Consider the following 22,895-nt stretch of genomic DNA (forward strand, 5'->3'; position numbering starts at 1 on the left):
AGCCACATCTGAGATAAAACTCAGGAAGGGGGTGCTGCCTGGCAACCTGATGGCTTGGTCACGGATAGTGTAAAAGCCAGGAGTGGATGGAAGCCAGAGAAAAGGGCAGGGTGCGTGATTGCTGGTTGGGGAGAACAGAGTTCCAAAACTAGAGACTGGTAGCTGGGTGACGCCATTTTCACCCCTCCTACACATCAGCATACATACCTACATGCGCCACAACAATACACCCCAGTAAGCTAAGCAGCGCCATCTAGTGGAGAATGGAGATGTTACACTAAGCCCTGTCCAACTGGGCCAACCTTGCTCTTCAGGAACACCACAAGTCTCTCCACCTGCTTGGTTTACGAACTATAAAGTGCTTCATAGTTTGACCTGTAGGGGAAACCAATGTAATTTCAATCATGCTTAAGTCTGTTTGCTGGTCCATCTATTCAATTTCTTTTTTCACTTTTCTTATTCTTGAATACAGAAAGAGAAAAAATTTATCTTTATTTTCCATTTTTATTGAAAATATTTTTAATTTCTTTCTACATTTTTACTTTTTTGTAAATTTTTCAAATTCTATTTACTTCCATCATTTCATTTTATCCTATTTCATCATATTCATTTTTTTCAAATTTTCAAACATTCTTCTTTTTTTGGCTTTTCTTATCTTTCCCTTTATTATCTAATCTATCAATCTCCTTTCAACAACCAGACCAAAATACACCTAGGATTTAGCATCCTTTATTTGATTTTTTTGTGTTGTTTTCAATTTTTTAATTTTAATTTTTTGTCTTATTAATTCCTTTTCTTCCTTCAAAATAATGAAACAGGAATTCACCCCAAAAGAAAGAACAGGAAGAAATGACAGCCAGTGACTTAATCAATACAGATATAGGCAAGATGTCTGAATCAGAATTTAGAGTCATGATAATAAGAATACTAGCTGGGGTTGAAAACAGATTAGAATCCCTTTCTGTGGAGATAAAAGCTAGTCAGGATGAAATTAAAAATGCTATAACTGAGCTGCAATCTTGAATGGTGCCACAACAGCAAGGATAGATGAAGCAGAGCAGCAAATCAGCAATGTAGAGGACAAACTTATGGAGAACAATGAAGCAGGAAAAAAAAAGGGAGACTAAGGCAAAAGAGCACGATTTAAGAATTAGAGAAATCAGTGACTCATTAAAAAGGAACAACAACAGAATCATAGGGGTCTCAGAAGATGAAGAGAGAGAAAAAGGAGTAGAAGGGTTATATGAGCAAATCATAGCAGAAAACTTCCTAACCTGGGAAAAGACACAGACATCAAATTCAGGAAGCACAGAGGACTCCCATTAGATTCAACAAAAACTGATCAAGCCATATCATAGATCAAATTCACAAAATACTCAGGCAAGGAAAGAATCATGAAAGCAGCAAGGGTAAAAAAGTCCTTAACCTACAAGGGAAAACAGATCAGGTTTGTAGCAGACCTATCCACAGAAACTTGGCAGGCCAGAAAGGAGTGGCAGGATATATTCAATGTGCTGAATCGGAAAAATATGAGCCAAGAATTAATTCTTTATCTAGGAAATCTGTCATTCAAAATAGAAGGAGAGATAAAACGCTTCCCAGACAAACAAAAATTAAAGGAGCTCCTGACCACTAAACCAGCCCTGCAAGAAATTTTAAGGGGGAATCTCTAAGGGAAGAAAAGATGGAAAGTACAAAAAAGACCCAAAACAACAAAGACTAGAAAGAACCAGAGAATACCACCAGAAACTCCAACTCTACAGGCAACACAATGGCAATAAATTAATATATTTCAGCATTCACTTTAAACATCAATGGACTAAATGCTCTAATCAAAAGACACAGGATAACAGAATGGATAAGAAAACAAGATCCATCTATATGCTGTTTACAAGAGACCCACTTTAGACCTAAGGACACCTTCAGACTGAAAGTAAGGGGATGGAGAACAATCTATCATGCTAATGGTCACCCAAAGAAAGCCAGAGTAGCCATACTTATATCAGACAAACTAGACTTTAAAATAAAGACTGTAACAAGAGATGAAGAAGGGCATTATATCATAATTAAGGGGTCTATCCACCAAGAAGACCTAACAGTTGTAAACATTTATGCTCCAAATGTGATAGCACCCAAATATATAAATCAATTAATCACAACATAAAGAAACTCACTGAAAATACCATAACAGTAGGGAACTTCAACACCCCACTTGCAGCAATGGACAGATCATCTAAACAGAAAACCAACAAGGAAACAATAGCTTTGAATGACACACTGGACTGGATAGACTTAACAGATATATTCAGAACATTTCATCCTAAAGCAGCAGAATACACATTCTTCTCCAGTGCACATGGAATGTTCTCCAAAATAGATCACATACTGGGACACAAAATCAGCCTTCAACAAATACAAAAAGATCGAGATCACACCACACATTTTCATATCACAACGCTATGAAACTCAAAATTGATCACAAGAAAAAATGTGGAAAGATAACAAATACTTGGGAGACTAAAAACCATCCTACTAAAGAATGAATGGGCCAACCAAGAAGTTAAAGAGGAAATTAAAAAGTACATAGAAGCCAATGAAAATGATAACACCACAGCCCAATACCTCTGAGAGACAGCAAAGTGGTCATAAGAGGGAAGTATATACCAATCCAGGTCTTCCTGAAGAAGGAAGAAAGGTATCAGATACACAACCTAATCTTATACCTTTAAGAGCTGGAAAAAGAACAGCAAATAAAACCCCAAACCAGCAGAAGACAGGAAATAATAAAGATTAGAGCAGAAATCAATGCTATCAAAACCAAAACCAAAACCGAACAGATCAACGAAACCAGAAGCTGGTTCATTGAAAGAATTAACAAAATTGATAAACCCCTAGCCAATTTGATCAAAAAGAAAAAGCAAAGGACCCAAATAAATAAAATCCAGAATGAAAGAGGAGAGATCACAACCAACACAGCAGAAATACAAACAATAATAAGAGAATATTACGAGCAATTATATGCCCATAAAATGGACAATCTGGAAGAAATGGACAAATTCCTAGAAACATGAACTACCAAAACTGAAACAGGAAGAAAGAAAATTTGAACAGACCCATAAGCAGTAAAGAAATTGAATTCATAATCAAAAATCTCCCAAAAAACAAGAATCCAGGGCCAGATAACTTTCCAGGAGAATTCTACCAAACATTTAAAGAAGAGTTAACACCTATTCTCTTGAAGCTGTTCCAAAAAATAGAAACAGAAGGAAAACTTCCAAACACTTTCGATTCCAAAACCAAAGTCCTCACTAAAAAGGAGAACTATAGACCAATTTCCTTGATGAACATGGATGCAAAAATCCTCAACAAGATATTAGCCAACCGGATCCAACAATACATTAAAAAAATTATTCACCACAACCAAGTGGGATTTATATCTCAGATACAGGGCTGGTTCAATATCCGCAAAGCAATCAATGTGATTCATCACATCAATAAGAGAAAGGACAAGAACCACATGATCCTCTCAATAGATGCAGAGAAAGCATTTGACAAAATACAGTATCCTTTCTTGATAAAAACCCTCAATAAAGTAAGGATAGAAGGATCATACCTCAAGATCATAAAAGCCATATATGTAAGATCCAATGCTAATATCATCCTCAATGGGGAAAAACTGAGAGCTTTCCCCCTAAGGTCAGGAACAAGATAGGGATGTTCATTCTCACCACTGTTATTCAACATAGTATTGTAAGTCTTAGCCTCAGCAATTAGGCAACACAAAGAAATAAAAGGTATCCAAATCGGCCAGGAGAGGTCAAACTTCCACTCTTTGCAGACGACATGATACTCTATATGGAAAACACAAAATATTCCACCAAAAAAATGCTAGAACTGATCCATGAATTCAACAAAGTTGCAGGATATAAAATCAATGCACAGAAATCAGTTGCATTCCTACACACCAATAATGAAGCAACAGAAAGAGAAATCAAGGAATCAATCCCATTTACAATTGCACCAAAAACCATAAAATACCTAGGAATAAGTCTAACCAAAGAGGTAAAAATCTATACACTGAAAACTACAGAAAGCTTATGAAAGAAATTGAAGAAGACACACACAAAAAGAAAAATACTCCAGGCTCCTGGATAGGAAGAACAAATATTGTTAAATGTCAAAACCACCCAAAGCAATCTACATATTCAACACAATCCCTAACAAAATAACACCAGCATTCATCACAGAGCTAGACCAAACAATCCTAAAATTTGTATGGAACCAGAAAAGACCCCAAATAGCCAAAGCAATCTTGAAAAAGAAAGCTAAAGCTGGAGGCATCACAATCCCGGACTTCAAGCTATACTACAAAGCTGTAATCATCAAGACAGTATGGTAGTGGCACAAAAACAGACACTCAGATCAATGGAACAGAATAGAAAACCCAGAAATGAACCCACACACGTATGGCCAACTAATCTTTGATAAAGCAGGAAAGAATATCCAATGGAATAAAGACAGTCTCTTCACCAAATGATGCTGGGGAAAACTGGACAGCAACATGCAGAAAAATGAACCTGGACCACTTTCTTACACCATACACAAAAATAAACTCAAAATGGATGAAAGACCTCAATGTAAGACAGGAAGCCATCAAAATCCTCGAGGAGAAAGCAGGCAAAAACCTCTTTGATCTTGCCTGCAGCAACTTCTTACTCAACATGTCTCTGGAGATAAGGGAAACCAAAGTAAAAATGAACTATTGGGACCTCATCAAAATACAAAGCTTCTGCACAGTGAAGGAAACAATCAGTAAAACTAAAAGGCAACTGACGGAATGGGAAAAGATATTTGCAAACGACATATCAGATAAAGGGTTAGTATCCAAAATCTATAGAGAGCTTATCAAACTCGATACCCAAAAACCAAATAATCCAGTGAAGAAATGGGCAAAAGCCATGAATCGACACTTCTCCAAAGAAGACATCCAGATGGCCAACCGACACATGAAAAAATGCTCAACATCACTCAAAATACGAATCAAAACCACAATGAGCTACTACCTCACACCAATCAGAATGGCTAACATTAACAACTGAGGCAACAACAGGTGTTGGTGAGGATGCAGAGGAAGAGGATCTCTTTTGCACTGCTGGTGGGAATGCAAACTGGTGCAGCCACTCTGGAAAACAGTATGGAGGTTCCTCAAAAAATTAAAATAGAACTACCCTATGACCCAGCAATTGTACTACTAGGTATTTATCCAAGGGATACAGGTGTGCTGTTTTGAAGGCACACATGCACCCCCATGTTTATAGCAGCACTATCGACAATAGCCAAAGTATGGAAAGAGCCCAAATGTCCATTGATGGATGAATGGATAACGAAGATGTGGTATATATATATACAATGGAATATTACTTGGCAATCAAAAAGAATGAAATCTTGCCATTTGCAACTACGTGGATGGAACTGGAGGGTATTATGCTAAGTGAAATTTGTCAATTGAAGAAAGACAATTATCACATGGTTTCACTCATATGAGGACTTTAAGATACAAAACAGATGAACATAAGGGAAGAGAAGAAAAATAATATAAAAACAGGGAGGGGGACAAAACAGAAGAGACTCATAAATATAGGGAACAAACAACAGGTTGCTGGAGGGGTTGTGGGAGGGGGATGGGCTAAATGGCTAAGGGGCATTAAGGAATCTACTGCTGAAATCATTGTTGCACCATGTGCTAACTTGGATGTAAATTATAAAAAATAAATAATTAGATTAAAAAAAAAATCCAGGGGTGCCTGGGTGGCTCAGTCAGTTGAGCATCCAACTTTGGCTCAGGTCATGATCTCACGGTTCATGAGTTCAAGCCCCACATCAGGCTCACTGCTGCCAGTGCAGAGCCCACTTTGGATCCTCTGTCCCCTTCTTTCTGCCCTTCCCTGGCTCACATGCTCTAAAAATAAATTAAAACATTAAGAAAAAAACACATCCAAATAAAAAGCAGGCAAAGGCTTGAACCTAAAGTTCACTAAAGAGGTCACTGTATATGAAAGGCAAGTAAGAGATCCTCTTTCTCCACAGTACCCAGTAGCATGGCTAATGTAAAAAGCACTGGCAATACCAAGTGATGATGAACAGGCAGAGTGCTAAAACTCTCTTTAATTGCTGGTGTGAATGCAAAAATGGAACAGCCACTCTGGAAGAGTCTGACAGCTACATTAGACCATATGACGTACTCCAAGGTATTTACGCTGCAGTAATGAAATCTTATGTTCACACAAAAACCTCCACACAAATGTTTATAGCAGCTATATTCATAATTGTAAAAAAAAATGGGAAAAACCACACCGTCCTTCCATTGGTGAATGGATGACCAGCTGTGGTCCATCTGTACAGTTGGATACTATTCAATAATCAAAAGGACAGCATCAACAATACACAGAAGAATTGGGATGAATTTCAAAGGCACGATGCTCAGCAAAAGTAACCAATTACAAGAGATTACATAACTCATGCTTCTACTTACACGACATTCTCAAAACAGAGCTATGGTGTGGAAATATATGTCAGTAGGGGTGGAGGACAGTTGGGAGGGCTACATTGCATGAGTTAGTGCTTGGGAGAGAGGACTGATTGGGATCTTAGTTGTGGTACTGGTGACATGAATCTATATACATGCTAAAATAGAGACCTACACACCTCTTTAAAATGGGACCAGACAGGAAATCTAACTTTGAAAATCTGTTCTGTAGCAGTCACTTCGAATGTAACCTCATTAAATCCTCACAGACCGCACGATTGGTTTATTATCTCTATCTTGCGGACAAGGAACCTGAAACTCAGAGATACTCATGAACTTGTGCAGAGTCACATCACAGTGAGTGGTGTGGACACTGGAGTCCACTACCCAGACCCTTCCTCCACCTCAGCCCCTGGGATGGTCAAGTCTGCCCACAGAAAAGACAGGCTGTCCTATTTGTTGATGTCACTTACATGTCTGGCTTCTATGCCCAGCTGTGCTTGGCTGGACCTGCTCAGCTCTAGTCACGTGAACTACAGCAGGATCCCTTGGGCTTCTTGGGCTGCTCTGCATATGCGGGTTGGACTTGGTGATTTTGAGGTATGTGATAATATTGACCTAATGGGAAGAATGCTGGACTAAGACCCACCTATGTTCAATTCTGACTCCTCCCTAGGTAACTCCATCCACTTCCAGGAAGGTGTTGCTGTCTCTTAGCAATGCATTTTAAGCCCAGATAGGATGTCAACCTGAGCTTCAGACAGTATTCCTAACTACCTCTTCATACATATCTATATGGCTGTCCCACAGGTACCATTTCCTAAAACCAAGTTCCTCACTACCCAGCAGCCCAGACAGCAAAATCCTCAGTGTAAGCCAGACACCTAGGAATCAGGGGGGTCTCCTGAAAACCCCTTGCTCCCCACAACTCTCAGATCCAACATACCTCCCATGTTACATCTAAAGCTCTAGCATCTACCACTTCTCCATCTCTGTACCACCTTCCTGCCTCAGCCTACTTCCAAGACTTATCCCTGGATTCCCTCCAAATTAGTCCCTACCCAGCAGTAATGGGAATTTTTCAAAAATACAAATCTGACCATATTGTCCCAACTAAGTATCCTCCAAGGGCTTTCCAGTATCTTGGGATAAAGATAGTATCTTAATGCAGCTTCGTTGCCTGTCTCTCCATTTCCTTCTCTATCTTCCCCTGCAGCTTCCTGCAACCCTGTGTCCATCCTGGCTTCAAACACAGCGGCTTGCAGGTATCGAGCTGCGTTGTGCCCAAGGCCTTTGGACGTGCATTTCTATTGGCTGACACGCTCTTCTCCTTCCCAGTCCTACCTTTTGCCAAGTTAACCTGCTTCCTTTAAGGAAGCCTTTCCTGACATTCTACACTATAGAGCCACACTGTCCTCAACGTAGCCATTGGCCATGCAGTCCATCAAGCAACTGAAATGCATGACTGCTGCTGAGAACTGGACATTTTAATTAATTTCAACTTAAAAACCAGTACCAAGTTCAGTCATATTTAAAACAACGAGGGGGTATGAATCTTGTTTTTTAAACTATAAACTTAATGAAATCTAAATACAGGTCAAGTATTTCCACAAAATTTAGCATCTGAATTGAGAGGCACTGTAAAAGTAAAGTGCATACGAAATTTCAAAGACTCCACAAAAAATAGAAATGTCAAATATCTCATTATATAAAAACACAGGCTGTATGTTATAATGATAACATGTTAGATATAATGGCTTAAAAATAAGAATACTAAAGTTCGTTTCACCTGTTTCCTTTTCCCTTGCATTAATGTGGTAGCATCATATTTCTATCAGATTCAGAGGGCATCATCCAGAGCAGGCATGGATGGCCCTCCAGGCTGGGGTTCTCACTGCCTACCCTCAGTGGAGGGCAGAAGGTCTCGTGGGCTGGGATGGGTATCCTTGATTTGAGCCAGCCTTGTGTACCAGGCCAGTCTTCAGTTCTCTCTTCCGTCAGAAGCCCACCGAAAGGAAAAGAAATTTAAGATGATGGTAAAATAGCTCCACCTAGGTAACAAGTTCCTTACCAGGATATCATTACACGGTTACCTTTGCCAGAAATTAGTTTGTAAGGCACATTATCACATTCAAGTGCTCCCACCTGAGACTGGCAAGCCACCTTGGGTCTCGGGCAGGTAAAGTGTGCTCCACAAGGCAAAGGGAGGAGGCAGAAAGCTCGGCGGCAGCCCCCCTTCTGTCCCCCTATATGCTTTGCTGCCAGGCCACAGCGTATTGGCAGTTATGGAAAAATCGAAGCACATTTAGTGATAGAGCAGGAATTTAATTAATTCATCACTGCACTTATTGTACTGGCACCAACAGCATTCGGTTCTGGATACACCATAGTGAGCAGCACAGGTGGTCACCTCAGAAGGGAGTAGTTTAGGGCTTGGATCTCCAGATCCTTATTACACTCTTAAAAATGACTGAAGGACTTCAAAGAGTTTTTCTTCAAGTGGGTTGTATCTATCAATTTTTACCATGTAAGAAATGAAAGCTGAGAAAATTTTAAAATATTTTATTAATTTGTTTTAACAGATAAAAACTAGCCCCATATATGGTGACATAAATTAATAGAAGCAGCTGGATTCTTCTATGTGCAGTCAGGTCAGCCTGTTGTGCTATTACCCATCACATGGCCTCTGGGAAATAGCTGTGCACTGAACCATACACTCCTTTCTAACATTTGAAAGCTGAGTTTTCAAGTTAATATTTTTCCCCTTTGGAGGACGCATCATGAGGATGGCAGAATCAGCAATTTATCCACAATCATCAAGCATTCATCCCTGATGAAAACTATTAAGCCAAAATTAAGTATTTTAGTAATATTTTTGTAGCACAAAAAATGAAAACTAAGGTAAGAGGAATGTGAAGGAATCTACAAAACCATAAATAATATTGCTTTAAATCTTGACACAACCTAGGCTCTGAGAATGAATGGGCGTCCTATCAGCTGAGTCTCCATTTCTCTTCTCAAAGGCACAGTCTGGGCAACATATCCAACAAAGGGGTCTTCCTTGGGCTCCAGTGCCCTGCTGTCATTTACAGGTACTGTAGTATTTGAAACCATCCACCTCTGCAGATGCAAAGACTATCTGTTTAAAGCTCATTTTGATGGCTCCCCAGACCCCTTCAGGCTGGACTTCTGATTTCTCCTTTCTTTTTGACCCTGAATTCGGAAGAGCTTCTTCCTGAGGTCCTTCTGTCGCTTCAGTTTCTCTTCTTCCTCCTTCTGCTTCACCTTGAAGTGTTCTTTATTGTGCAAATGCCGTTGTTCCTTGGCCTTCTTCATCTTCTGACTGTGCACCGTACTTAGAGCATCCAGCAGTGCAAGGATCTGACAAGGACAAAACACATGAGCATCAGAATACTCTTACAGCATGCTTTCCTTCTAAGTTTCCAGGGGCCTAAACACCTCAGCTGATGTATCAAAACTAGAAGCAATCCATGATCCAAATGAACATTAACCTAGGAAAAATTTACCCTGAACTAGGACATCATAATTTGCATGGAAGCAGAAATAGGAGCGTATCTAGAGCAAAATACTTAAATAACGGCTTTCACCACAAAACCACCTTTGTTAATCACTCTGGATACTATGGACAACTACGATACAGTGACTTGTCAGCTGGATGCTTCCATTACTCCCCATTAAAATGTGTAAGACACAGCACGACTAAACAAAAGGGAAATGGACTCTGGCCTCTCCTCTAAATTTTGGTGCTAGTGCCTTGAATAAGTCTGGCCCTTACCCTTTCCCAATGAAAAATGAGAATGCAGTAGAAGCACCACATGTGCTACTTGAAAGTGCTATTTTCACATCTAAATGCAAGATGCAGGAAGCCATTATCGACAGTACCTTCCTTTCATGAGGTTCCCGTATGACGGCTGGTCTCCGCCTGTCCTTCGGTATCTTGCCTGCCTTTGCTTGGGTCTTGGGCTTGTTCTTAAATGGCAGGGCCTTCTGCAAGGCTTTTGGAATGTGCAGTGAATTAAAATGTTTCTTTTGCCTCATGATTGGCTGAAAAGAAAAATAAAGACAGTGATGTATTTGAATGATGCTCTATATGCATTTAAAACTTGCCTAAAATCTCCTCAGTGAATTGACTTTTCCATATGATCAGTAACACCAGAGTCTGCTGATCATCAGAAATGAGGATTCAATTGTCTATCAAATATGGATTGCCTCAATGGATGTATACTTCTCTGTTGCAAAACAGAGAAATACATAGAATATATTTATAGTTCTTCCAAAAAAACAACTGTGTCCATGTCTATGGTATGAACTATGGGGATCTCAACAGAGCAGATCAACAGATCCAAAGTTTCTTTTAATGGAAAACCCACACCTTATTTTGGGGGCACTGAGGTAGTTTCTTGTATCTGAAGAAGAATAATCTAGCTGTTCATCTTCACAGTCAACCTCTGTGAATTTAAGGTCATAGTTCTTCCTCCAATCAGCAGCAGCTGAAGTGTCCCCATCCCCGACTGCCATTAAAAAGTTTAACTTTATTCTGTTTCTAATGGAAAGCCAGCTGAGAAAAAGGAGATTAAAATGACAGATAAAGGCCAAACACCCTCTGCATTCAATTTTTACAGGAGTCTAATTTCACTGCTTAAATTGAGATGATCAAAATTCTTAGCTGCCTCAAAAATACTAATAAGTTGAAAGTCTTGCCCTAGGTCTTTACCAAGGCCAACATCAACTATATAGAGAATATTTCTGCCACGTCTTTAAATTTACTATGAAAGACATCATCCATGATAATATTCAATATTCCTCTATTTAGGAACCTAAAATGCTTGGAATGAAGGAACTTGGAGAAGTCACATTCTGAAAAAAAGACTAAGCATCATAAGCTAGACAACAGGTACCACATCCTGTAATACATTTTAACAGAAATTCGCATAACATAATTCAAAACTGTATTATTAACTATTTCATTAAAAAAGTAATGACTGGGAAACTTCTGTTTCTGGCAGAATGGCAGACTGATATCCTGAACTACCCTCTTATTACAAAACAATTAAATACCCAGCATTAAAATAAATCTTTTCAAATGCATTAACGTGTGAAGAAAATAATAAAAGTTCTCCAAGACCAAAATCCAAATGAAATGGGATTTTGACAGGCACTGAGAACTTAAAATAAAAAAAAAATAGTGATGACGCCAACTACTGGCAACTATTGGTGGTGGGAATCTAACCTGGTATGGCTCCAGAATACTACAAGCATCATCCAGTGAAGCTGAACACATGCATACCCTATACCTGGCAATCCTAACCTGGGGGGGGGGTCTATGTAAAAGAAATGTGTGCATATGTATATCAAACAAGTCACACGTAAGTATTCAGGGTAGCATTTATAATGGCTAAAAACTGGAAATAATGTCCAACAATGGATAAAACTGACACTGTCACATAATACAATTCTACTTGACAGTAACAAATGAATGCCTGCTATACAAAGAACACGAATGAGTCTCATAAAACCGAATGAAAGAAAACAGGCAAAATAGTTTATGCTGTATTTTATAAAACTCAAAAAATAGGCAGAAATAATTTACCTGTCAGGAGTCAAGATAGTGGCTATCTTTGAGGTGGAGATGGGGTATTGACTAGCAGTCATAAGGGAGGCTTTTGTTGTGCTGGTAATTCTATTGCTTGATCCAGGTGACAGCAATTTTGGGTGTGTTAAAATTCATGAGCTGTATGCTTATGATCTGTGTAGTTTTCTGTATGCATGTTAACACTTCACTACAAAGTTTATTAAAACTTTCAAAAAAAACCCCACCCACATTGCTTCAATAACAATTAGCACATTAGTGTTCTTAAAAGTAATACATGTATACGGCAGGAAAAAAACAGTTCAAAAGAGTATACAGTGAAAAGTCTGTCTCCTTTCCAACCCACGAAAACTATTACCACTTTCCTGCATTCTTGCCAAAATACTCTATGAATATACAACATGTTCATTCAAATTTAACATTAGATTTCCTACTTGAAAATTCAAAACATTCAAAAACATTATGTACAAAGCATCTGGATGACCCCCATCTACAGAGCACATGTGTGACCATACCTTATACAAAGAATCCTTGTTGGGCTTTAGTCGGACACCATGGGCAAGCCGGAGTTGACCGGTGGTCCGCATTCCTGACCATGTGTCTTTCTCACCAACTGGTTTTAACAAAGAAGTCACTGGGTTATAGAAGGCTGGAATGGAGACGGGATACCAAGTCCTCATGAAGACAATATCTGGAAAGAGAGGTAATTTACTTTAACATTTTCAAAAGAAAATTCGTAACGATCCTGTCAAACAAATGAACATTCACTCCAAACTTCTCTAGTTAGTTGCATGGTATTTGAAGAGAGACTTCACCAAGTAAAATTTTAAATATCACAAAACTCTTACTGGGTCTGAATCACATGGCTCCACACACAGCATGACTTAGCCTAAGATGCTCCAACTGGGGAGAGCTGGAGCTGATTCCAATTTCCTAAAACCTAAACTACAGCCTTGAATCCACACTGGCTAGAAATCAACAGTGAACGGTAACATGCTGTTATGATTACACCACGATTATATTTACCACTCATCAACAACTTATCCTCAAAGCTGGCCCGGAAAGCTCCTTCTGGAGCCCGAAGTGCTTTCTTGATCTGTCCCCTTATGCCACTGACAGTTCGAATCACAGCACCTTCAAATTTGGCCACTTCCAAAGCAGAGTTAAACATTCCCTACAGGTATAAGAAAAAAACAGCCCACATAACACAAAATCAGATACGTTACTTCCTAGTTTATAAATAAATCCTTGGTTAAAAAAACAACTCATTTAATGGTGATAAAATAATCAAAATGTATTTTCCCCACTACGAGTGAACTACTACGTCAAAAGGAATACAACTCTATTTCATTTTCCCCAAAATAATATTAAGATTCTACTGTAGGTTCATTAGCATGCTCATCACTGATATCTCTGTAGAAGAAAAGATCAAAAAGATATGTACTAGACTGAACAGCCCTAGATAGCCTCTGCTGTCATCTCACAGGGCTGGACTGCAGCTCATATCCTATGACTTAGGTGCACGTGCTCAGGAAATAATGAGTGTGGATAAATGCTGGTGATATTATTACTTTATATAAAGAATATTTTATGATCTTCACACTGTATTTTTAATGGAAACACCCTACTAATAAAATTTTCAATAAATGCCACTCAAACCACCTTCCCACATTACACTGCAGAACAGAGCGTCCATTTCTCTGTACCCCTGGCCAACAAGTATTTTACAAAATACTTGGTCTATTTTTCTACCGAGCTATTTAACAAAACTATGATTTTCCCCTTTTCTTAACACAAAACAAAAGGACAGGAAACAAAACCCAGTGAATGAGATTATATATTTTCACTATTAGCTCTGTCACAGTCTCACATGGAATAAGGAATAGCCTCAATTAGTAAATATCTCTGTTAACTTGATCTTAAACTTTTCTGAGCATACTTAAGTAACACAGAAACCAATATAAAGAAGTAAACCAATAACAAAGACCAAGTTTATAAAAGATTTCAATACTCTTTTGAATGCATCAGACTGTATTTTAGAAGTATTTCATTCCTTCTTTCACAAAATATACATTCATAAACATGAATATACAGATATACGGACCTTAATGAATGATGTATTCTTGAAAATTTTATATGGAAAACCAGTTAGCTTTAATTTCTTCACAATTTTTATGGATTTATCCAGATCAAGGACAACTCCTGTGGCAGCTATCCGGAAATCAGGCTGGGAAGAACCCCCAAAATTTGAATACAGGAGTAACATCAAGGAGAAAAACTACAATTCTATGATGCAATAAATTACCATAGTGCATTTCACTTACAATCAACTAAGAACAAGAAAGAATATGTGAACATGCAAAGCAATTATTTTAGAAAAAACAATGTGAAACTCTAATACATGTAATAAGCCAAACTAATGATGATGTCTTGAATATTCTCCAGAGGGTGATTTCATAATCACATAATTTCACAACAATGACTGATTCAGAATGGAAAGCAATATGAAAATCTGGTTACAATGTTTAAGAAATTAAATTTTAGACCCCCAGGGCAGATTCCATCTGCTCATTGTTCAATTTTTATGTCAAACTGGGCCGATAAAACCTGCTCTGATTGATCAAACGAAGACTGTGTGAACATACTCTGCTAAACAAGCAGTACCAAGGGGTAGTCTTATGTCTACCTGGTATCTGGTATATCCCTAGAGCCGAGTACAATGCTTAGTACATGGTGAGCACCACTTAAATATTTTTAGAAAAATAAGTCCAAAAAACGCATACAAATATAAAATGTTATCAGTACCATAATAATTCTTCTACCTCTCCCTTCTCCATTCCCACACCTTACTTAAAAAGACACAGGAAAACTAAAAGCAAAGAGAAGCTTACTATAAATACTAAAAACATGTCACTTGCAACTTAAAGTTTCATGTACATATTCCATATTTAAGATATATTCCTCAAACATAATCTGGAAAATAAAACATTCAAGATATTTACCATTATGCCACTAACAGACTGTACTGCCAAGAACCCAGTTCCCTGTGGAGTAATAGGACCTTAAAGAAAATAGAAAAAAAAAAAAAAAAAAAAAGAAATACAGTGAATCACAAATTTTGGATTCTATTTTAAATATGTACGTACTCCAATCCAAAAACAAGAGAAAGAAAAATCTTATGAATTGAGATTTAATGGAGAAAAGCAAAACTATAATGATAACAAGTAAACGGTTTAAATCAATCTACAAGCAAGTTATTCTAGTAGCGTATTACCCCAAAAAGTTGCTCCACAATGCATGTGCTGTGGAGTGTACTTTAGAAGCCTCTGTCTCCCATTGTGGTCTTCGATGTAATAGAGTGGAATGGTCTGAAACCTCCTCCACCCCACAGAGAAAATGATTGGATCTCGGGACTTGAGGATTTTCTTATACCAACGATGTTTCTTCAGACGCATCTGAGGGGAGAAGAGATTTCAATTTCAATAAGATTATTGGTGGAAGTACATCCAAAGAACCCCAACTGTCAAGCATGCAGCAAAGGGTACCTACCTGTACATATCCGACATTGCCTTCGCTATTGCCCAAACCACCCAAAATCATTGGGTAATGGGGGTCGAAGTTAAGCACAAATTCACAGGGGACATTTTCTATCTCAATTCGAACATACATCCCAGGTCGAAAACCCTCATATTGAACTCTAGCTTCATCATCTTGATCTTCAAATTCTGCTCGATTAAGCTATATATAAGGGGGGGAAAAACAATAAAAAAAACACATAGCTGTTATCTTAATAAATGTAAGGTTAACATTTTTAAGACAAGCAATTTCTCAATAGAGGAACATGGACAGAATCATTTACGCTTTATCCTTATTAAAAATAACATGCACTCTTATCTTTACGGTTTGTTTTCTTCCTTGCTACTCCAAGCACAGCAAACGCAAACAACTCTGAAAGCAGCCCTTCATGCTGGTCAGCGAACACTCTTAACTTCTTTCTTTTCTTACTCTGCAAACAATTGTTTCACACTTTTCCTTTCTTTGAATATCCAGTATCTCCTCCCTCATTCTCACTCTCAGCTGCTGTTTCTTAATTCACTCAGGATCTAAGTAGTCTAAAAGAACTTCCATAGTCAACTCCTCTACCAGGGTTTACGCCCCCATTCAGCCTTTTATTATAGCTTGTTATCATTATATCTATAACTTATTATATTACTGCAATTAATTAAAATTAAAAATTTTAAATTCAGTCCCCCGGTCACAATAGTCACGTTGCAAGTGATCAGTATCAACACGTGGCTCGTGGCTACAATGCAAGACAGCACAGATATACATTTCCATTATCACAGAAAGTTCTACTGGGCAGCCATTATAGCTTATTTATCCGTGCCTCTATTCAATGCCAAACTTCACTTGCAATACTAGCTATCATTCACTTTTATTCTAACAGGTCTTGCCTGTTATTTCTCCGGTCTTAACACCTTCTTTTGACTCTTTCTCCAACTATTGCCCCATTTCTCTGCTTCTCTCTGAAGTAAAATGGCCCAGAATTTTTCTATAGTCATGGCCTCCAGCCTCTGCTCCCATTCTTTTGAATCCTTCCCAAACTGGTCTTTAATCCACACTCCATAACAATGCTTACCAAAATCATGTAAGGCCTCCACATTCCCAACCCAGTTGTCAATCCTGTCTTCATCACAGTTAACACATCAGCAGGATTTAAGATAATGTATCCCTCTTTCCACAGTGGTTTCCAGCATACCTCATGTTCTCTTAGATGTCTTCTATCTCCTGAGCGCTGCTCAATCCCACTGCTGCTTCCTCCTCTCCAGCTGGCCTCTTACAATGGAGCAGCCACTGTCAGTCCCCGTCCTCTCTCCTGTCTCCATGCTCACTCCTCAGGTCATCCCATCCATTTTATGGCTTTAAGTAGCATCTAGATGCTGAGGGCTGTACATCTGAGTCCCTGGCCCCAACCTCTTTCCAGAGCTCCTCACCGACTACTTGATGCTCCACTTGTCTGGGACAGATCTCAAACCAAACAGCTCTAAACTTCACCTTCCTGGACAAACCTGCACCAACTAGAGGCTTTCCTATCTTACTGACAACTCGACTTCCAGTAAGTCATCCTTGTTTCCTCTCACACACCCCGCACTCAATCTACCTTTAATCCACCTTTCAAAAGTATACCCAGAATTTGACTCTCTTTTTCCTCCATGCCACACACCGCCCCACCCCACAGTGTGAGTCACCTTAATCTTACTGAACTCTTGCCACAGCAATGCTTTCAAAGGTAAGCAGGTCACACATATCTCTCCTCTGTTCAAAACCCCCATTGATCCCCATTTCACTCAGCATAAAAAATTCAAAGTCCTTTACAATGGCCTACAAGATTCTAGGTGATTTTACGTAATAAATGAATTGAAGCAAAGACTTCAGAACTAGCTTTACATGTCTTAGTTACTTCTATCAAAGGTCAGTACAGACTTGGAACCTACACATTAATGGCTAACCAGGAGGTACTTGAATAGATGAAGGCCTAGGTTGGGCAAAGCCTGCTGACCACATTTTTACAAATCACATTATTTAACCTGTATAAGATGTATTAGGGTATATTCTAGCTTAAAGGCATTCTTGGTACCCCCCACCCTTGTCAAAGCGCAATTCAAACACTCACCATCACCTGCACACACATCTTTGCGTGTCCTTCAGAGTGAGTTCATCAGCTCAGTCTGTTTAGCATAGCAGGTAGGAGGGCCAGATTACCTCCTTTTCAGCATTCTACATGCTCCCTTTATCTCCATATCTGACCTGACACTTGAAATATCCTGTGAACTCTGCCCAAGGTGAGTATTTAGAAAAGCTTCCCTGGAGAGCATTGGTACATGCATAAGACTGGTATTTGCAAGAATCACCTGCCCATTCAAATTATTTAATTATGGTTCCAGGGACCAGTAATCAGAATGCTACAGCAATGCTTGTATTTAAATAAATAAATCACTACACTGTGAGATCCTCAACAGTTGCAGCCTATCTTAACCATTTTTGCTACCTCAATGCTTGGTACAAAATAGACACTGGTATCTTTCTGGTCCATTTCTGACTGAAGAAACTATCAGATGATCACATGAATAAACACTCATCTGCAGCTTGACCTAAGAGTCCAAACAGGAGGCACAGAAGCAGGTCAGGGAGTAGAGACCTAAACAAAATTACATATTCACAATACTGTACTATAGCCTTGAAATGAAGCTGATAAGAACCAAGTTTTCTTACCTGTGCTTGTTTATGCATTTCTCCTTTAAGATCATCAAAATATGTGCTTTCTCCTTCATCATATTCTGCATCAAACATCTCCTTCAATTTCCTCTTTTTATCCAAATGCTTTTTCTTGGCACTTTCCTCTGCATTGGGGTCAATTTCTTCCTTAACTTCTTCTACATCTTCAGTCTTAAATTTCCATAAGAGAAACAGTTGTAAAAGTTTGTGGAGATCTTTTCTTTAAACATTAAAGCAGATTTTTAAAGTTCTTTTTTTTTATGTTTATTTCTTTTGAGAGAGAGAGAGAGAGAGAGAACAAGCAGGAGAGGCAGAGACAGAGGGAGAGAGTGGGTCCCAAGCAGGCTCCACAGTCAGCACATAGCCAGCACGAACCATGAGATCATGACCTTGGCTGAAATCAAGAGTCAGATGTTTAACCAACTGAGCCCTTCAGGCGCCCCAGATTTTTAAAGTTCTATCCGAGCTGCAAAAATCTTGGTTGTGATCATCATGAAAACAAAACAAAACAAAACACAGACTTTGGCTCTAAAAAACATGTACTGCTACAAGAGGCATTTAGGCATCTGCAGCACAATAAACTGTCACTCCTTAATCTGGCTGGAATGCCAAATATAAATAAAAATAACAAGTATTCCCACCCAGATGCTCCCCAGAAATTGTTCTAAAGAAATATTGGGGAGAATAGGGATTTAATTATTTTATTTTATTTTATTTATTTATTTTTTTTTTATTTTTTATTTTTGGGACAGAGAGAGACAGAGCATGAATGGGGGAGGGTCAGAGAGAGAGGGAGACACAGAATCGGAAACAGGCTCCAGGCTCCGAGCCATCAGCCCAGAGCCTGACGCGGGGCTCGAACTCACGGACCGCGAGATCGTGACCTGGCTGAAGTCGGACGCTTAACCGACTGCGCCACCCAGGCGCCCGGGATTTAATTATTTTAAATGGTACTTAAATTTAAGAAGAAGAGAATGATGGCAAAAGGAACGGTAGAGAGAGAGACAGTGACTTGGGAGATAAACTTCTATGACTGAAGAATTATAATAACAAGAGGCAGTAGGTGTCACCCAAAAGATCAAGAATAACTAACAACTTTGATCTATTCACAACCTCCATATTTTTAGGAAGGAATCCATCCACTCTGTAATCTACACAGATAGTAAGATGTGCATTTCTTTTTAATGATAATTTTTTTTTAACGTTTATTTATTTTTGAGACAGAGAGAGACAGAGCATGAACGGGGGAGGGGCAGAGAGAGAGGGAGACCCAGAATCGGAAGCAGGCTCCAGGCTCTGAGCCATCAGCCCAGAGCCCGATGCGGGGCTCGAACTCACGGACCACGAGATCGTGACCTGAGCTGAAGTCGGACACTTAACCGACTGAGCCACCCAGGCGCCCCAAGATGTGCATTTCTTAATATGGGCCTCTCTCAAAACATAATGACCACAGATCAAGGACCATAATTCACAGCCAGCCACGGCAAAGTCATACCTGAGTATCTGGGCCTGGTTTTCCCTTGTGTACATCCCCTGTTTCCAGGTCTTCAAAGTCACCATAGAGCTCTTCTGGGAAAAGAACATCCAAATAAATCCTCTGTGAATAGGGCCAGCATGTGACACTCTAGCATTACCACATGCACTGTGCATTCTGAAGCCCAAACCTCATTTTTAGCCTTCTTATTGCTACACACCCCAGGAGAATCCTATACATACATAGCCTTCTTTTTCTTGTTAAATTATCAGTATTTCATTACCTGTTTAAATTTTTTTTTTAATGTTTATTTTTGACAGAGAGACAGAGAGACAGAGCTTGAGTAGGGAAGGGCCAGAGAGAGACAGAGACACAGAATCTGAAGCAGGCTCCAGGCTCCAAGCTGTCAGCACAGAGCCTGATGCGGGGCTCAAACTCACGAACTGTGAGATCATGAACTGAGCTGAAGTCGGACACTTAACCGACTGAGCCACCCAGGCACCACTTTCATCACCTGTTTAGATGAAGCAAATGGACACCCACATTTCCTTCCTTTACTTCAACCAAGAGTGATCTAACACATGTGATAAACACTGTAGCAGAGACGCACACAGAGATGCGTGGATTACCCTGCAGGTGAGTCCCCAAGACCAACAGTAACCCAAAAGTGACATGAAAAAAACATGGCTTGATTAATAAATCCCACATGGGAAAAAGAGTCTGAAAGTAAGATCAACACAGCACAATGAGTGACATATCTAGGAAAAGTCTCAGATTACATAAAATACAGCCTTTAGAGTAAGACTGGTAGCTAAAACAGTGCCAAACCACATGAAAAGCTCATTAATTCATTCATCCTTTTGTTTTCGGAACTCTAAGTTTAGCTCTGGGTCCTATCCTTAAAAAAAAAAGATACTGAAACTCCTTCAGGAAGCAGTATTTAGATAAAACATTTTCATATAGGGGCGCCTGGGTGGCTCAGTTGGTTAAGCGGCCGACTTCGGCCCAGGTCATGATCTCGCGGTCCGTGAGTTCGAGCCCCGCGTCGGGCTCTGTGCTGACGGCTCAGAGCCTGGAGCCTGTTTCAGATTCTGTGTCTTCCTCTCTCTCTCTGACCCTCCCCCGTTCATGCTTTGTCTCTGTCTCAAAAATAAATAAACGTTAAAAAAAAATTTAAAAAAAAAAAAATTTTTTTTCATATAAAAAAGAGCCAAAGAACCAAAGAGCCAAGGAAGATACAATAGATGAGAAGATTCCATTTGTAATAAAAACAAAAAAGGATAAAATACTTAGTAATTAGCCTAAAGAGAAATGTGCTGGAACTTTATTTTAAAAATTTAAAAAAGCATTAATATGCTACCAAGGAACACATGGAATAACATTAGCTAACACTTTCAAGTGCTGTATATACCAGGCACTACTCTAAGTGTTTTTATATGTCTTAACTACATTCTTCAACATGACCTAATTAAGTAGGTGTTATTAATGTTATCTACTAAACAAATATAGATTACCATATATTTGAAAAAGATGACTCAATATCAGGAAGCTGTCAATTCTCCCTTCACCAGTTATAATAAAAACCACCATCAAGAAAAAGACCACTTATGGAATGGGAGAAGATATTTGCAAATGACATAGCCAATAAAGGGTTAGTATCCAAAATATATAAAGAACTTATACAACTCAACACCCAAGAAAACAAATAATCCAATTAAACGTGGGCAGAAGATATGAATAGACATTTCTACAAAGAAGACAAACAGATGGCCAAAAGACACATGAAATGATGCTCAATATCACTTATCATCAGGGAAATGCAAATCAAAAACCACAATATCACCCTACACCTGTCAGAATGGCTAAAGTCAACAACACAAGAAACAAGTGTTGGTGAGGATGTGTAAAAAAAGGAACCTCTTGCACTGTTGGTGGGAATGCAAGCTAGAAAGACAACATGGAGGTTCCTCAAAAAATTTAAAATAGAACTACCATATGATCCAGTAACCATACTACTGGGTATTTACCCAAAGAATATGAAAATACTAATTCAAAAGGAATATGCATCCCTTTGTTTATTGTAGCATTATTTACAACAGCCAAGTTATGGAAGCAGCCCAAGTGCCTATCAATAGATGTATATAAAGAAGATGTGGTATAAATATACAACGGAAGATTATTCAGCCATCAAAAAGAATGAAATATTGCCATATGTAACAACATGAATGAATCTAGAGAGCACAATGCTAAGTGAAACAAGTCAGAGAAAGGCAAATACCATATGATTTCACTCATGTGTGAAATTTAGGAAGCAAAACAAATGAATAAAGGGGGAAAAAGAGACAAACCAAAAGCTAGACTCTTAACTAGAGAGAACAAATAGATGGTTACCAGAGGGGAGGTGAGTGGGAGGTAAGTGAAAAGGGTGAAGGAGATTAAGTGCATACTTACCATGGTGAGCACTGAATAATATACAGAATTGTTGAATCACTACATTGTACACCCGAAACTAATATAACACTGTATGTTAACCATATTGGAATTAAAATGCAAACAAAACAAAACACCACCAAGGATTTCTGGTCTGGAAAAGACAGTATAGACATTTTCTTCTGTTCCTCCCAACTAAAGGTAGAAAGAAACAGAGAGCTGGCGACGGTCCCCAGGACCAGAGGAATGACGTAATGACCAGTAGCTCACTACACCCACAGAAAGGCAACTGAGAGCCACTATTTCCCAACCTCCAAGCTAGCAACCGAAGGTAGACCAGATAGACTCATTTCCTACCCCAGACAAATTTGGATCTCAGCAACACTGGACAAACGAGGCAGCACTGGCAAAGAAGTGCTTTGAGAGCCCCACTGACAATAAGTGATGAGAAGTGTTCACCTTCCCTGAAGAGCTTGAATCTCCTTTCCTCCACACCAAGATATACTAGGTGGCCAAGGGCTATTGGCAAAGGGACATTCTGCCAGGCCTGAGACTCTCCTCCCTCATCTAAAAACAAC

At 39.0% G+C, this 22,895-nt stretch overlaps 1 protein-coding gene across 2 annotated transcripts in view; it reads right to left on the reverse strand.

The window, feature by feature from the left end:
• Window positions 1-9,086: 9,086 nt before the first annotated feature.
• BMS1 (BMS1 ribosome biogenesis factor) overlaps window positions 9,087-22,895 on the reverse strand; it is a 47,200-nt gene continuing 33,391 nt past the window's right edge. For both annotated transcript variants that reach the window (XM_019445027.2, XM_019445031.2), the window contains exons 14-23: window positions 19,909-19,982; window positions 18,411-18,584; window positions 15,687-15,875; window positions 15,412-15,592; window positions 15,140-15,198; window positions 14,242-14,364; window positions 13,164-13,311; window positions 12,653-12,828; window positions 10,430-10,591; window positions 9,087-9,907 (exon numbers count right to left, since the gene is read on the reverse strand). In XM_019445027.2, coding sequence (XP_019300572.2) covers window positions 9,677-9,907; window positions 10,430-10,591; window positions 12,653-12,828; window positions 13,164-13,311; window positions 14,242-14,364; window positions 15,140-15,198; window positions 15,412-15,592; window positions 15,687-15,875; window positions 18,411-18,584; window positions 19,909-19,982 — 1,517 coding nt within the window. In that variant the 3' untranslated portion in view covers window positions 9,087-9,676. The remainder of the gene's footprint in view (window positions 9,908-10,429; window positions 10,592-12,652; window positions 12,829-13,163; window positions 13,312-14,241; window positions 14,365-15,139; window positions 15,199-15,411; window positions 15,593-15,686; window positions 15,876-18,410; window positions 18,585-19,908; window positions 19,983-22,895) is intronic.

Source organism: Panthera pardus, unplaced genomic scaffold, assembly GCF_024362965.1.
Source record: "Panthera pardus isolate Hobbes unplaced genomic scaffold, ASM2436296v1 HiC_scaffold_22, whole genome shotgun sequence".
Lineage (NCBI taxonomy): Eukaryota > Metazoa > Chordata > Mammalia > Carnivora > Felidae > Panthera > Panthera pardus.